This window comes from Budorcas taxicolor, chromosome X (genome assembly GCF_023091745.1).
Source record: "Budorcas taxicolor isolate Tak-1 chromosome X, Takin1.1, whole genome shotgun sequence".
Taxonomy (NCBI): Eukaryota; Metazoa; Chordata; class Mammalia; order Artiodactyla; family Bovidae; genus Budorcas; species Budorcas taxicolor.
In genome coordinates, this window is record NC_068935.1 from 120,630,972 (window position 1) to 120,649,199 (window position 18,228).

At 36.4% G+C, this 18,228-nt stretch overlaps 1 protein-coding gene and 1 non-coding gene across 2 annotated transcripts; both read left to right on the forward strand.

Annotated features, from left to right (window-relative positions):
- The first annotated feature begins 307 nt into the window (after positions 1-307).
- LOC128070643 (U6 spliceosomal RNA) lies at positions 308-412 on the forward strand. The gene has a single exon (XR_008201621.1). It is a non-coding gene; the product is annotated as a U6 spliceosomal RNA (small nuclear RNA).
- Positions 413-13,415: 13,003 nt separating this feature from the next.
- Positions 13,416-13,801, forward strand: LOC128070169 (60S ribosomal protein L30-like). The gene has a single exon (XM_052663470.1). It carries the CDS (start codon positions 13,416-13,418, stop codon positions 13,761-13,763), a length of 348 nt encoding a protein of 115 aa, XP_052519430.1. The 3' UTR covers positions 13,764-13,801.
- Positions 13,802-18,228: the final 4,427 nt, after the last annotated feature.

The following is an 18,228-nucleotide window of genomic DNA, read 5'->3' on the forward strand; positions in this document are numbered from 1 at the left end:
ATCTCCTGTCCATGCTCTCGAATGAGTGAACCTACCCAGAAGCCAGAGAGCAAGGAAATCTATTGATCCAATCCCTTCCCAGGGCACAGCAGAGGCGGAGAGGGTGGAGTGAATCTGGAAGGGCAATGGAAGATATCCAGCACAGCCCATAAATGGCATTGATGTCATTGGTGTGATTTTCTAAAACATTAAACCATTCTTGGTAAGGTTCCAAACAAAACAACACATACTCCTTTCAGTTTACACAGTAGTTCCGTTCCTGGAAAATTCCAGGATATTAAAACTGCTCAAAAAATACTTTGAGTTATGCTCGCTTCAGCAGCAGTATACTAAGATTAGAATTATACAGAGAGGATAAGCATGGCCCCTGCACAGAATGACATGCACATTTGTGAAAGCATCTCATATTTTTAAAAGTAAATTTTAGAAAAAAGTACTTTAACTTTACATGTAAATGAGGTTAGGCTTAGGCTTGGATGACCACAGATAGGTTTTTCATACACATGGATGGCTAGAGGGACATTTGAAAATTATGTAAAACGGAGGAACATTCATCCCTGTACAAATGTCACAGACACTGAAGGACACATGACATTCTTGGCTCCTGCCCTCTAACTGCCAGGAGATCCCTGCCAGGGGATTCCTGTCAATCACTGTAACAACAAAAATAGCCCCATGTGTTTTCAAAGTATACCCTTGATGGCACTGCCCCCAGGGAGACCCACTCTCCTAAGGCGAAACATTCATCCTTACAGAAATTGAGTTTGATATTTCACCCTTTAGTGGCTGGGGGAGACAACAAATAGAAGAAATGACTTCTTGATTCATGGTTCCTTGTTCAGTCCAATATACAGAAGTCTGACCCAGCTACCAAACACTTGCTGCAATTTCTAGCAACATGGAATTGTGAACTTGAATTTTATGATTTGGTATAAATAAAAAGTAAGAAAATAAATGGATGCAAAGCTCAAACTTCACATGGAGCCAGGTAAAGTTTATAAATAACCACATTTATGTCACTTGAAATTAAACAATAACATTTTTCTACTTTTAACTTATATATATATATATTTTAAAATTTTGTTTCTTTTTTCAGCTGCACCTTGGTGCATGTGGGGTCTTAGTTTCCCCATCAGGGATCTAACTTGCACCCTCTGCTTGGGAGCATGGAGTCTTAACCCCTGGACCACCAGGTAAGTCCCTTAACTTACACATTTTAAGTAACACATACATGTTATATAAAATTACAAAATCTAGACACAAAAATAAAAAGTAAAAACATCATACTCTGTGGCAGACAGAATAATGGCCCTCCTCAAAGATGTCCATGACCTTATCCCTGGAACCATTTACATGGCAAAAGGGATTCTGCAGATGTGACTAAGTGAAGGATTTTTTTTAAATCAGAGGATAATTGCTTTGCAATGTTGGTTGGTTTCTGCTATACAACAACATGAATCAGCTATATGTGTACATAAATTCCCTCCCCCTTGAGCCTCCCTCCCACTCTACCCCCACCCATAAGTGAAAGATCTTGAGATGGAGAGATTACCCTGAATGATCCATGTGCGCTCAATGTAATCACAAGGATTCTTAGAAAAGGGAAGGAGGGGAATCAGAAGGCCTCATAAACCTATAAGAAATTAAGTTTGTATTGTTTTAAGCTACTAATTTGTGGTAATTTGTTTCAGAAATAAGAAGAAATTCATAAACACCCCCTGCCACCCGTCACAGAGATCCACCATTGTTAACACCTCAGTATCTGTACTTCAAGAGATTTTCCTACGCTATTATGTGTATGTGTGTGTGTGTACTTTTTCCAAGGATGTATCACAGTGTACATGCTATTTTATAACCTCCTTTTTTAAGTCAACAAACTCCATCTTTCCATTTCATCAAATACCTAAACCATATTAAAAATTTCCCAAATAACATAAAAATGCCCTTATCAGTTGTTTTATCCAAATCATGATCTGTTCAAGGACCACCCACAGCACTTAATTTTTAGGTATCTTTTGTTATGATCTTGACTATTGAAGAGATGGTCCTACAGTTGTTCAGAGCAACCTGCCACCTTCTGGGTTTGTTTAGTTTCTCTATTTTGAACATCATTATTAAATCATGGGTTTTCACAGAATTCATTTGTTTCCATTAATTGCCACCATTAGTCTTTATAATGTTCTAAATGTTATGACTATGGCCAGTGGAACATAACCCCACTGATTTTTGAGAACATTATGGATTGTGAGCATAAAAGATATCCCTATATCTCCGTGTACTTTCCCTGTCCCAGCCCTGGAATAAGCTCTTTCTCCAAAAGGACCTAGCTTCCCTTTAAGGGGAATGGTCTTCAGAGGCTACAACCTGAGCACGAGGGAGTGTTCGTTAGTACTGAGGTGACATTGCTTTTAGGTCATTTTAATGGACAGAGCTAAAAAAAAAATACATAATTGTGGCAGACAGACTTTATGGTGGCCACTATGATCCCTGTCTTCTGGTGTTCATACCTTTATGTACCTACCTTCTAAAAGTGGGAAGAACTATGACTTGCTTCTGGTCAGTAGTATGTGCCAAAGGTGAAAGGATGCACATGATCATATATATATACATATATGACTATAGTATGTATGACTAACACCAGTCTTGCAAGGATACTATCTCCCTTGCTGGTTTTAAAGAAGCCAGCTGCCATGTTGTGAGCTGCTTATGGAGAAGGCCACTTGGGTAAGCAACTAAGAGCAGACTTTGGCTGAGAGCCAGCAAGAAACTGAGGCCCTCAGTCCAGCAGCCTACAAAGAATGAAAGGCTGCCAACAAACACGTGAGGTTGGAAGCAGATGTGACCGCAGCGCTGGCTGACACCTCGATTGCAGCTTTTTAGTCCCTGAAGCAGGGCATATAACTGAGCTATGCCCAGACTCCTGACCCACAGAAAGTGTAATATAATAAATGTATCTTGCATTAAGCCTCTTAAGTTGGTGGAAATATTGTTATGTATAATAGATAACTAGCACACTATTTAATCATGGATATACATGAATATTTCCAATTCCATTTTAATATTTCAATGTTTTCCTCAATTTCTTGGATTTTATCCTAATATTTTTACCAATAATGGAACTGCTAGTCCTGTCCTCTGGAGGACTACACACTAAATTGTGAATGAAAAACTGAAAATGAGGGATCTCCTTTCCATTCTTCCTCTCTTCCAATGGGAAAATTTATTCACTCATATTTTTTTTCTTATGGCCTTACTCATTAAGTAAACTAATACTTTTAACCTTGGGATTCCTTTAAATTGTTACTATAAATTGTAATATTTCCTGTAAATATAGTACTTTATGGTTTAAAACAAATTTGCTCATGTATAAGTTTCTATAATAAATTTTGGAATAGCATTCAATTAACAGCCATTTGATTTAGGTAAAATTATCATACAAATTATCTACTTCTCACTAACGATGTTTATTTCCCCAAACAAGGTATATCTACACTTCCAAAAAAAAGGTTTTAACAATTAATACACTGTTTGATTCTTCATATTTTTAACTCACATATTAAATAAAAATTCAAAGTCCAAACTCTGAACAAATACTTACGATGAATAAAGAGGTCCCTAATCTAAACCAATCACTTCTTTCTTGGAATATTTAGTAACAAATATTTAATTCATAAAATTATACAACCACATTTATATTTCTATTATTTTTGCTCAAAAATTAAATGCTGTCAAATGTCTTCTTGAAATGATGTTATTTATTGTTATTGTTCAGTTGCTCAGTCATGTCCGACTCTTTGCAACCCCATGGACTGCAGCACGCCAGCCTTCCCTGTCCTTCACTATCTCCCGGAATTTGTTCACTCATGTCCATTGAGTGGGTGATGCCATCTAACCATCTCATCCTCCATTATCCCCGTCTCCTCTTGCCTTCAATCTTTCCCAGCATCAGGGTCTTTTCTAATGAAAAGCTCTTCTCATCAGGTGGCCAAAATATTGGAGTTTCAGCTTCAGCATCAGTCCTTCCAATGAATATTCAGGGGTGATTTCCTTTAGGATTGACTGGTTGGATCTCCTTGCTGTCCAAGGGACTCTCAAGAGTCTTCTCTAGCACTACAGTTCAAAGGCGTCAATTCTTTGGTGCTCAGCCTTTTTTATTGTTCAGCTCTCACATCTGTGCATGACTATTGGAAAAACCATAGCTTTGACTTTACGACCTTGCAGGCAAAGTAATGTTTTGCATTTTTTTTTTTAAAATCTAGGTTTGTCATTGCTTTTCTTCCAAGGAGCAAATGTCTTTTGGATTCATTTTGAATACTTGTCGATTACTTTCAGGTTCAACACAATATGTTATAGAATAATTCAGCCTGACAAAATAACATTTCCCAAAAGTACTATTTCCAGTAACAATTTCTCTGCTGAATAAAATTGACAGCAAATACTGTAAAATATCTCACAACCACTTGGCACACGGATCAATATTACTATAACATATTTTAAATAAAGTAGCAGTACTGGCTTTATAAAAGCTTGAGGAACAAGTTTCTCCTGACTAAAAATACCATACCCACCAAGAAAAAAATTATTTAAATCAAAGACCTTTCTGGCACAGCTTCACATATTCCTTAAAGCACTCTTTTACATCATGAAATTTTTATCTGGATTAATAATGCACTGAAGAGGCTAAAGCTGAAACTCCAATACTTTGGCTACCTGACGTGAAGAACTGACTCCTTAGAAAAGACCCTGATGCTGGGAAAGATTGAAGGCAGGAGGAGAAGGAGATGACAGAAGATGAAATGGTTAGATGGCATCACCGACTCAATGGACACGAGTTTGAGCAAGGTCCAGGAGTTGGTGATGGACAGGGAAGCCTGGCGTGCAGTAGTCCCTGGGGTTGCAAAGAGTCAGACACGACTGAGCGACTGAACTGAACTAACTGAAGAGGCTAACCTTGAGAAAAGGGTATGGGTTTTATTTATCTCTGTTCCCTAGTATAGAAACTGGCATATTAACTTAATTAACGTTACATAAATGAATGGATAGTTGGGGGAAGGAAGGAAGGCAGGCAAATGATCCAATGACATGGCCTTAAGTGGCTTTAAGTTACTCTGAAATATATTTAAACACCTTAAAAGGAATAAAGAAATACAAAGCAATTAAGGACTGAAGGAAGCTAGCCAAAACCTTAGTGAAAGCTGCAGATTTCCATGAGCCAGTTAAATAAGGATTAATAGGCTATAAACCCAGAAATGAGGATTATGTGGTCTATAGATACAACTCTTACTCTGAAATTTTGGAATCCATGTTATTTTATCTATAAAAGGGGAATTAGTCTAGCCTTTGAGACCGCGATCTACAGCCCAGATCTCTCAACCTAGCCAGTGTCTGGCCAACAACAACCTCTGTCAAGTGACAATTATCACAAAAGAGCACAGGTTCAACTGGGGCAATACTGCCCTCTAGGGAGAATTTTGGAAGTTTGTGGGTATTTTTTCTTGACACATTGAAGTGAAGCTGCAAAACATTAATGATAAAGGAGATCTTGAAGGTCACAAGAGAAAAAAAAACACTAAGAAACTAAGAAATGAAAATCAGAATATCAGAAGACTTTGCATCAGCCAACAATTGATACCAGAAGACAGTGGAATGATATTTTCAAATTGAAAAAGGGAAATTATTAGTAACGTAGGTTTTTATACCTAGGTAAATTACCATTGTAAAGGCAAAATAGAGACATTTACAGACATACAAAGAAGTAATTTACCACTTACAGGCTTTCACTAAAAGAAACACTGTGGATGTACCAATTTCTGGTACCAGACAAAAAAAGAATAAGCCCACTACAATCTCTCTCTTCCACTTCAAACAACTAAAATTTCTGGGGGAAAAAACAACACAACAAGCAACTACTTGAGAATCCTGAAAAGTAAGCAAAGGAGGTTAATTGAGAAAAGAACTAAAAACTTTAGGAAGTGACTCATACAGGGATGAGTTACCAAATTTTTACCTACATTCTGTCCCAACACTGATCAGAAGGAAAGTCTCTAGCAGAGCTACTGTAGACAGTACAAGGAGAAAAAAAAAATCCAAGGAACCCCATAGTTTGGGCCAGAGGTCTGAGAAAATGTGCCCCCCGAAGCTGGAAAGTGTAGAAGGAATCACTTTAAAAATTCTCACCCATCAGAGGACTTTAACAGGATCCAGATTCTTACTTTAGGTTCAAAATATTCAGTATACAATCCAAAGGTACTTGACATACTAAGAATTAAGAAAATGTGACTAATTCCCAAGGGAAAAGACATTCAATGGTTGACAAATCCAAGATGATTCAGATGTTGAAATTGACAAAAACTTTAAAGCTGTTATAATTATGCTCTGTGAGGTAAACACACCCTTCAAATAAATAAAAAGATAGTTCGCAGCACAGTAAAAAGAAACTATAAAAACTAACCATTGGAAATTTTAGATGACAAAAATACAATATATGAAATTAATATATAAAATGAGGATTATATGGGATATATTCTTACTTTAAAGTTTTGGAATCCATATTGTTTTGTCTGTAAAAAGGGGATTAGTCTGGCCTTTGAGCTCATGAGAAACTGGAGATCTATATAGCCCAGATCTCACAACCCAGCCAGTCTCTGGCCAAACAGCAACCTCAATCAAATGAGAGAGCAATTACCTCAAAAGTGCTATGGGCTCAATGGGGGCAATACTGCCCTCTAGGGGTCATTTTGGAAGTTAGTGGGTGCTTTTTCTTTTTTTGATACATTGGCATCAAACTGTAAAACATCAGTGATAAAGATATATATATGGTGAGAGAATGATTGATTTTAAAGAACTGGTTAATGCAATAGTGTGTGTGTGCTCAGTCTCCTCTTTTCAACCCCATGGACTAAAACCTGCCAGGCTTCTGTCTGTGGAATTTTCCAAGCAAGAATATTGAAGTGGGTTGCCATTTCCTCCTGACTCAGGGATTGAACCCATGTCTCCTGCACTGGCAGGTGGATTCTTTACCATCTGCACTGCCGGGGAAGCCCAATGTAATAGTGGAGGCTGCAAAAACCAAAATCTTCAGGGCACAAGAGGAGGCTGGAGACCCAAGAAAAAATTGATGTCACAGTCTTGAGTCCAAAAGCAGTCTAGAAGCAGAATTCTTTCTCTTTAAGAGAGGGAAATCTTTTCTCTTGAGGCCTTCAACTAATCAAATAAAGCCCACCCACATAATAAAGGATAACCTACTTTATTCAAAGTCTGCTTATTTAAATGTTAACATATTTAAAAATATCTTCACAGCAACATCTAAACCAGTTTTTGACCGAACACTGGGTACCATAACCTAGCCAAGTTGACACATAAAAGTAACCATTACGGATGGCAAAGGAAACAATTAGTGAGATTGATGATAGATTAACAGAAATTATCCAATCCAAAAAATGGAAAGAAAGAAAACTGAAGAAATTTAACAGAACTTCAGAACTGTGAAAAAATACCAAAGAGTGTGTGTATACCACTTGTACCACTGGAGTCCCAGGAAAGCAGAAAGAGATTAGTACAGAAAAAATATTTGAAGAAATAATGGTTGAAAATTCTCCAGATTTGGAGAAAGACATAAATATATAAAGATAAGTAAAAACCCACAACAAGATAAACTGACCAACAAAAAATTCTGTTCATTCTTCTCTATTACACATAGAACATTTATAAAGAATAATCAGATATAAATGACAAATGAAGTCTCAACAAATTTCAAAGCATCAGTATTAGCCTTAACCCTGATGGAAAACAACTATAAGAAGAAATTTTAAAAAATTTAGCCAATTATACCTCAATTAAGCTGAAAAAATGTTTAGAACTCTACAATGCTGCTAAATGACTCATAGGTTTAACAGTAAATCATGATTTGGCAAAGGATTCTTAGGTATGACACCAGAACCATGAGCAACAAAAGAGAACATAGATAAACTGGACTTTATGAAAATGAAAACCTTTTATGCTTCAAAAGATACCATCAAGAAGATGCAAAAACTCAAAGAATGGGAGAATGTATTTGCAAATCATAAATCTGATAAGAGCTTTGTATCTAGACTATATAGAGAACTATTACAACACAATAATATGAAGACAACTCATTTTTTAAAACGAGCAAATGATATGAATAGACATTTCTCTAAGGAAGATAAACAAATGGCCAATAAACATACGAAAAGATGCTCAACATCACTCATTATTAGAGACATGCAAATCAAAACTACAATGAGGTATCACCTCACACCAGTCAGAATGGCCATCATCAAAAATCTACAACAAATAAATACTGGAGAGGATGTGGAGAAAAGGGAACCCTCCTGCAAGGTTGGTGGGAGTGAAAACTGATACAGCCATTATGGAGACCATTATGGAGGTTCTTTTAAAAAACTAGGAATAAATCTACCATATGACCCAGCAATCCCACTTACTGGGCATATATCCTGAAAAAACACACAATTCTAAAAGATGCATGCACCTCAGTGTTCACTGCAGCACTATTTACAATAGCCAGGACAAGGAAGCAACCTAGATGCCTATCAACAGATGAATGGATAAAGAAGATGTGGTACACATATACAAAGGAATATTACTCAGCCATAAAAAGGAATGAATTTGAGTAAATTATAGTGAGGTAGATGAACTAGAGCCTCTGACACAGAGTGAAGTAAGTCAGAAAGAGAAAAACAAGTATCATATATTAATGCACATATATGGAATCTAGAAAAATGGTACTGATGAACCTAGTAGAGAAAGGACTTGTGGATACAGTGGGGGAAAGCTAGGATGGGATGAACTGAGAAGGTAGCATTGACATATATACACTATCATGTGTAAAATAGTGGGAAATTGCTGTATAACACAGGGAGCCCAGCCTGGTTCTCTGTGATAACCTAGATGGGTAGGCTAGAGTGGGGGAGGCTCAACAAGGAGGGGATATATATATATGACTGATTCGCATTGTTATATGGCAGAAACCAACATAATATTGTAAAGCAAGTTTCCTCCAATGAAAAAATACATGAAACAAGCAAACAAAAATGGGTAGAGGAGCTGAACAGACATTTTTCCAAACAGGATGTATAGATGGCTAACAGGCCCATGAAATGATGTTCACCATCATCAGTTATTGCAGAAATGCAGATCAAAATCACAATGAGACATCATCTCACACCTATCAGAATGGCAAGAAACAATAAGTACTAGCAAAGATGTTGGGAAAAAGGAGCCCACATACACTGTTAGTAAGAATGCAGACTGGCACTGCCACTATGGAAAAAAAGATGGAGATTGCTCAAAAAATTAAGAATAGGACTATCCCATGATCTGGCTATCCAACTTCTGGTTATTTATCCAAAGAATACAAGAACACTAATTTGAAAAGATATATGAACCCCTATGTACATCACAGCATTATTTACAATAGTCAAGATATGAAAACAACCTAAGCACCCATCAATGGAGAAATGGATAAATAAGACATGATACACACACACATATATGACAATGGAATACTACTCAGCCATAAAAATATGAAATCTTGCTATATGCGAGAACATGGATGGACCTTGAGGGTATTATGCAAAATGAAATAAGTCAGATGGAGAAAGACAAATACCACATGATTTCAGACATGTGGAATACAAACAAAACAAAATTAAACTAAACTAAACTAAACTAAATAAACGAACAAACCAAACAAAAACAAACACATATATACGGAGAACAGAGTAGTGGTGACCAAAGGGGAAGAGTGTAAGGACGAGATGGGTAAAGGGGGTCAACTATATGGTGATGAAAGAAAACTAAATTTTTGGTAGTGAGTACATTATAGTATATACAGAAGTTGAAATATAATGTACACATGAAACTCATATAATGTTATAAACCAATGTTACCTCAATAAAAAATAGCATGAAAAAAAAGTTCCCCATCAGGGAATGCAAATCAAAACAAAAATGGGATACCACTTCTCACCCACCAGGATCACCAGAATCAAAAAGCCTTAACAAGCTACAGGAATTCTCTCATTCATTGCAGGTGAGAATGTAAAATGTACAGTCACTCTGGAAGACAGTTTGGCAGTTTCATACAAAACTAAACATACTCTTACCATATGATCCAGCAATTTCTCTCCTCAGTATTTACCCAAATTAATCAAAAACGTATGCTCACACACACAAAAATCTGCACATGAGTATCCACAGCAGTTTTATTCATAATTGCCAAAATGTGGAAACAATCAAGATATCCTTCAATAGATGAATGAATAAACAAAGTGTTACATTCATACAATGGAATATTATTCAGTGATAAAAAGAAATAATCTATCAAGCCAGGAAGACATGGAGGAACTTTAAATACATATTGCTGAAGTGAAGGATGCTCACCTGAAAAGGTTATATACTGTACTATTCCAACTATGACATTCTAGAAAAGGCAAAACTATGCAGAGTGTAAAAAGATCAGTGGTTGCCAGGGGATGGAGGGGACAGAGGAAAAGAGGAATGAGCAGTGGAGCAAGGGGATTTTTAGGGTAGTAAACTATTCTGTATGATAGCGTAATGGCAGATATATGTAATTATACAATTGTCAAAACCCATATAATGTATAACAAAAAGATTGAATCATAAACCATAGACTTCAGTTTTAAAAAAACCAACCTGTTGTAAACAATGTAAAATTATGACCCAGTAATTCCACACCTAGGTATATACTGAAGACAAACAAAAACATACGTCTGCACAAAAACTTGCATACAAGTTTATAGCAACATTATTCAAGTGAGCCAGAAGGTAGAAACCCAAACGTCCATCAACAAATGAATGAATAAACAAAATGTGGTATGTTCATATGACAGAAAGTTATTCAGCAATAAAGAGGAATGAAGTACTTACTGACAGATACTACAACATGGATGACCTTGAAAACATGCTAAATGAAAGAAGTCAGTCACAAAAGTCCACATATTATGACTCTAGTCATATGAAAGTTTAGAATATGGAAATCTATAGAACAGAAAGTCGATTAGTGGTTACTTAGTACTGTGGCAGGAGATGGGGGGAGGGACCTATCAGGAGGAGAGGATGATATAGCTAGAGGGTACAGGGTTTCTTTATGAAGTGATGAAAAGGTTCTAATATTTACTGTGGTAATGAGTGCATATATATATGAATATATTAAAAACCACCGAATTGTGTACTCTAAATGGGTGAACTGTATGGAACATGAATTATATCTCAATAAAGCAGTTTTTTAAAGAGGAGTGAAGTATTGATACATGGCACAACATGGATGAATCTCAAAAATATGCTAAGTGAAAGAAGCCAGACACAAAAGACTACATATAATTCCATTCACATGAATGTCTAGAATGGAAAAATCTATAGCTCCAGAAAGTAGATTAGCAGTTATTATTCCTGGAAAGTTGAAGAACAAGGGAATGGGAGTGGGTGGGTGATAGCTAAAGAGTATGGGGTTTCTTTTTGAGGCAATTCAAACGTTCTAAAATTTACTGTGGTTGATGGTTGCACATTTCTATGAATATACTAAAAACCATTGAATTGTACATTTTAAATGGGTGAATTGTATGGTATGTGAACTATATCTCAATAAAGCTGTTTTTTTCCTTTAGCCAGACTTTATTGTTTGAATATTTGAAATCATTATTCTATACACAAATTTTAATTTCTTACAAAGCTCTATATTCCATATCACTAGGTCACTCCACACTCCATTTTATGGCACATTTCCATCAAGAACTATTTCCCCAAATCACAATCTGCCTGATTGTGTGTTGTTGTTGTTCAGTTGCTAAGCTGTGTCCAACTCTTTGCAATGCTATGAACTGTAGCCCGCCAGGCTCCTCTATCCATGAGATTTCCCAGGCAAGAATACTGGAGTGGGTTGCCATTTCCTTCTCCATGTTTTTTAAAAAAGACTTACTTTTTAAAATTATAAAGTATTTATAGCTGAATTCGAATGTAAGTACTATACACCAAAATGTATAGGGTTTAGCAAAATTAGTATTTTGAGATAACTTTTTGATTCTTAAATGGGTTAATTTTAAATAAGAAAGGAAAGTTCCAAAATGGCTGATTCCAAATCTGGGAAGGAAATCTATGAGGTAAACCTGGGAGAGCTTGCAAGGATGCCACCAGGACAGCACAGGAGTCACTGAAGGGGCCCCACTGGCCAAAAAGAAGGAGAGAATTAGAAAATCAACATTTTGCCACCTCTAACGAAATTATGTTTTTACATTCCAATTATCAGTGGAGGTTAAAACCTCTAGATGAGAGGTGAAAGGGGAACTTCATAATGGAGAGGTAGCACTGAGAACACCTAGGTAACAAATACTTGGTGAACCAAGATTAAACGCTTTCCTCCTACAAGTCAAGGAACATCAAAAATTGTCAGCTGACTATAAGAAGCGTGCCAAGCAGCCTGGAACAGATTCTCCTTCACAGCATTCCGGAGGAATCATTCCTGCTGACACCCTCATCTCAGACCTCTAGCCTCTGGAATCATGACACAATAAATTTCTGTTAAGTCATCCATTTTGTGGTAATTTGTTATGTCAGCCCTAGGAAACTAACACTAGTACTGATACACACTATAGCATGAATAAATCTTGAAAACGTTACACTAAATCAAAGTCAAGTATAAAGGCCATATATGATATGATTCCATATATGTTAAAAGTCTAGAACAGGCAAATCCACAGAAACAGAAAGTAGATTAGTGGTTGCCAAGGGTTGGGGCAGGAAATGACTGCCTAATGGATATGGGGTATGGGGCTTCAGGTTTGGGAATGAGATAGTGGTACTGGTTACACAACTTCTTGAATATACTAGGACCCACTGAATCACACACTTTAAATGAATGAGTTTAACAATATGTGAACTATATTTCAGTAAAAATAAACACCCTGAGCCTTAAGGAACAAGACAGTTCTAGTGGCTGCTCCTGGGGAAGAGGCTTGATTTAAGAAAAAAAAAAAAAAAAGTTGAAGAAAACAGGAAAGCCTGAGAATAAATGAATTCCATATTCAGTTCAGGACCCTGGGGTGAAGAAAGTAAACCTCCCAAAAGTAGAAAAGTGAGTATAAAAATATAAGTTCCCTGCTTCCTGGTTAGGATTCTGCACTTTCACTGCTGAGGGCACAGGTTCAGTCCCTGGTCAGGGAACCAGGGGGAAAAAAAAAGAAAAAAAAATACAAGTAAGAGCAGAAATTAATGATAGAAAATAAAATGGTAAACAATAAAACTAAAATGTTGTTCTGTAACAAAATACTACATAAAAAAATCTCCAGCTTTCCTTTCTCGCTCCCCGGCCATCTTGGCGGCTGCTCTTGGTTGGGGGCATCCCGCATCTAAGGCAGGAAGATGGTGGCCGCAAAGAAGATGAAAAAGTCACTGGAGTCGATCAACTCTAGGCTCCAGCTGGTTATGAAAAGTGGAAAGTACGTGCTGGGGTACAAACAGACTCTGAAAATGATCAGACAAGGCAAAGCGAAACTGGTCATCCTCGCCAACAACTGCCCAGCCTTGAGGAAATCTGAAATAGAGTATTACGCCATGTTGGCCAAAACTGGTGTCCATCACTACAGTGGCAATAATATTGAATTGGGCACAGCATGTGGAAAATACTACAGAGTATGCACACTGGCTATCATTGATCCAGGTGATTCTGATATTATTAGAAGCATGCCAGAACAGACTGGTGAAAAGTAAATCATGTACAATTTTTCTTTAATAAAACTGGCCAGAGCTTGTTTAAAAAAAAAAAAAAAAATCTCCAGGAAGTCTGCTCATCAGAGAGACAAGAAAATAAACATTAGAAAAGAAAGTATAACAAACAGTAATAGCAGATATTTTTAATAACATATGGGAATACTATGAACAACTTCCCTGATGGCTCAGACGGTAAAGAATCTGCCTGCAATGCAGGAGACCTGGGTTTGATCCCTGGGTAGGGAGATCCCCTGGAGAAGGGAATGGCTACCCATTCCAGTGTTCTTGCCTGGAGAATTCCATTGACACAAGAGCCTGGCAGGCTACAGTTCATGGGGTCCCACAGAGTCAGACACAACTGAGCAACTAACACATAACACACACGAACAGCTTTATTCCAGTACATCTGAAAACTAAGAGGACATGGTGAGATTTCAAGAAAAATGTAAATTACCAAAACTTGAACTGACAATCAACATCTCCCATGATAAGAAATACCAAGCCCATACAGTTTTACTGAAGCTTCAAAGGAAAAATAATACAAACAACACATTTCATAAAACAGAAGAAATGGAAAAGTTACTCAGCCCATTTTATGAGGTGATATAGCTTGATATCAAACCCACAAAACAGTAAAATAAAGTAACAATTTAAATCACTTATTAATATACACGTAAATCTTCTGAATAAAATAGTAACGAATCAAATTTAAGTAATGCATTAAAAAAAAAGTAATGTGCAGAAATTTCCCAGTGGCCCAGTGGTTAGAACTCCACACTATCACTGCAGGCAGCATGGGTTTGAACTCAGGTTACAAAACTAAAATCTGATAAGACATGACGTAGCCAAAAAGAAAAAAAGGTAATGTGCTGTGACCAAGTAGAACTTTTTGAGGAATGCAGCAAGAAGAGTTCAATGAGAAAATCTAGTAATATGATATTTTATAGGGGAAAGGCAAAAATATAATCATTTCATCAGATATAGAAGAGATAATGAACATTTATTCATTATTTAAAATTTTTTAAAAAAGGAAATTCCCTGGCAGTTCATGCAGCACGGCAAAAAATAATAATGTAATAAAACAAAATAAAAACCTTTAAGACAGTTACAATTAAAAGGAAACTTCTTCAACCTGGAAAAGCTATTTTTTTTTAAAGACTATAGTAGAGAAGGGAAGGTGGAAGACAAATCCTTTCCCAGAAAAGCAACCATAAAGGTGGACAAAATTGACAAGAACCATTTTGGTGTTCTAGAAATTGACCAAAGAGGGGAAAGGAAGGGAGGACACAAACGTCCAGTATCAGGAATGAAACAGGGACTATCACTACAGATCCTGGAGATATAGAAATTCGGATGATAAGGGAATATTACAAATATTTCTATACACGAGAACTTGACAACTAAGAGCAACTGCACCAACTCCTTAAAAAAACACAAATTACCCCAATGCACCCTATATGAAATATATAATTTTAATAGTCCTCTAACTCTTTAAAAAATTGAATTTTTAATCTTAAAAATCCCCAAAAAGAAATCTCAAGGTCCAGATGGCTTCCATTAGAGAATTATACCAAACTTTAAAAGAAGACTTAAGATCAACTACACACAATCTTTTCCAGAAAACAAAACAGGGAACATTTCCCATTTCATGTTATGAAACTAGTATTTCCCTGACTAAAACCAGAGAGACAATACAAAAAAATGGAAACTACTGCCAATATCTCTCGTGAATACAGATGTAAAGTCACTAACAATACTTTGCAATGTATAAAAAGAATTATGTAAGTTCTATAGTTAGATTGTATTTAAAAACCTTCTATAACAGAAGACCCACTTAAAAAATGAACAAAGGACTGTAACAGACATTTTTCCAAAGAAGATATAAACATAGCTAACAAGCATATGACAAAATACTCAACATCATTAACAATAAAGAAACGCAAATCAAAATCACAATGAGACACCATTAGGGTCTCATCAAAATCACTTCACACCTATTAGGGTGGCCATAACAACAAGGGCAAAACATCAAATAACAAGTATTGATGAGGATGTGAAGAAACTTGAACCCTCCCTCATATATTCCTGCTGGGAATGCAAAATGGTATAGCCACTTTGGAAAAGAGTTTGGCAGCTCCTCAAAAAGTTAAAATATTGAATTGCCATATGACCCAGTAATTCCACTTCTAGGTATATACCCAAAAGAATTGAAAACAGGTGTTCAAACAAAAACTTGTACATGAAAGTTCACAGCACCACTCTTCACAATAGCCAAAAGATGGAAACAACTCAAATATCCATCAACAGATGAATGGATAAACAAAATATGGCATATTATTCAGTCATAGAAAGGAATGAAGTACTGAGACATGCTATGACATGGATGAACCTTGAAAACATTATGCTAAGTGAAAGAAACCAGACACAAAAGGCCACATATTGTATAATTCCATTTATATGAAATATGCAGAGTTGGCAAATCCATAGAAACAAAAAGCAGATTAGTGGTTGCCAGGGACTGGAGGAAATGGGAATGGAAGTGATTGCTTAACGAGAATGAGGTTTCCTTTTGAGGTGATGAAATGTTCTGGAATTAGACAGTGGTGATGGCTGCACAACACTGGGAATGTTCTTAGCAACAATTAGTCATACACTTTTAGATGGCTACAACGGTAAATTGTATGCTATGTGTATTTTGCCATAATAACTTTTAAAAACAAAAGAATCATACACCATGACTAAGTGAGGTTTATTCTCTAGATGCAAATCTAGTTTAATATTCAAACATCACATCAACAAACTAAACATGAGAAGTCACATAACCATATCAATTGATGCAGAAAAAGTATTTGACAAAAGTCAACACCCATTTCTCATTAGAAAATTTCAGAAACCTAGGTATAGAAGGTAACGTCTTCAACTTGATAAAGAAAATCTACAAAAAACACTTACAGCTACCACTGTACTTATTGGTGAAAGACTGCTTTCTCACTAAGAACAGGAACAAGGCAAAGCCATCTGCTCTAATCACCTTACTCAACACAGTACTAGAAGCCCTAGTCAGTGCAACAAGACAAAAAGGAAAAAAAGGCAACTTGTTTGTACAGGAAGAAATAAAACTGTCCCCATTTGCAGATGACATAAATGTCTATGTAAAAACAATCTATAAAAGAACTTCTTGAACTTATGAGTCCAGCAAAGATGTAGGAGACAAAATAAACATATAAAATCAACTGCATTTCTATATGTTAGCAATGAACACATGGACACCAAAACTTAAAAGACAATATGACTTATAATCTGTCCAAAAAAACTGAAATGCTTAGGTGTAAATCTAACAAAACATATATAGGACTTGTATACTGAAAATGACACAGCATGGATGAAAGAAAGAAAAGACAAATAAATGGAGAGACATTCTGTGTTCATGGATTGGAAGATTTAACAGAGAAAAGATGTCAGTTCTCCCCCAGTTCAGGTACAAGTTTAATGCAATTCCCATCAAAATCCCAGCAATATTTTTTGTAGATATATCCAAGTTTATTCTAGAATTTATATGGAAAGAAAAACGAACTGTAACAGCTAAATTAACTTGGGAAAAGAGGAATACAGTGGAATGAATCAGTCTACCTGGCTTCCTGCTTAATGAATAGCTACAGCAATCCAGATTGTGTGATATTTTCAGAGATAGACATAGATCAAGGAAATCCCTGGTGGCTCAAACGGTAAAGAATCTGCTTGCAGTATGGGAGACCTGGGTTTGACCCCTGGGTCGGGAAGATCCCCTAGAGGAGGAAATGGCAACCCATTCCAGTATTCTTGCCTGGGAAATCTCATGGACAGAGGATCCTGGTGGTCTACAGTCCATGGGGTTGCGGAGTCAGACATGACTGAGCAACTAACACAACAGACATAGATCAATAAACAAAAGAGAGAACCCAGAAACACACCCACACAAATATGCCCAAATGATTTTTGACAAAGGTGCAAAAAGTAATTCAGTGGAGGTAGGAGAGCCTTTTAATCAAACGCTGCTTGATCAACTGAACACTGATAGGCAAAAATATGAACCTAAACCTAAACCTCATTATCTTATAGTAATACAAAAATTAACTCAAAATGGATCGTGGACTTAAATATAAAACATAAAGCTTTCAGGAAAAAAACATAGGAGAAAATCTTTAGGACTTAGGGTCACATAGTGGTCATAGACTTAACACTAAAATCACCATACAAGGAAAAATGGGTAAGTTGAATTTCGTCAATATGTAAAATTTTTCTCTGTGAAAAACTTTTAACTAGAGGATGAAAAGTCAAGCTACAGACTGGGAGAAAGTATTTGCAAAGCACACATCTGACAAAGCATTAGTATTTCTAACTCAACTGTTCAGTTCAGTTCAGTCGCTCAGTGGTGTCCTACTCTTTGTGACCCCATGAATTGCAGCACACCAGGCCCCCCTGTCCA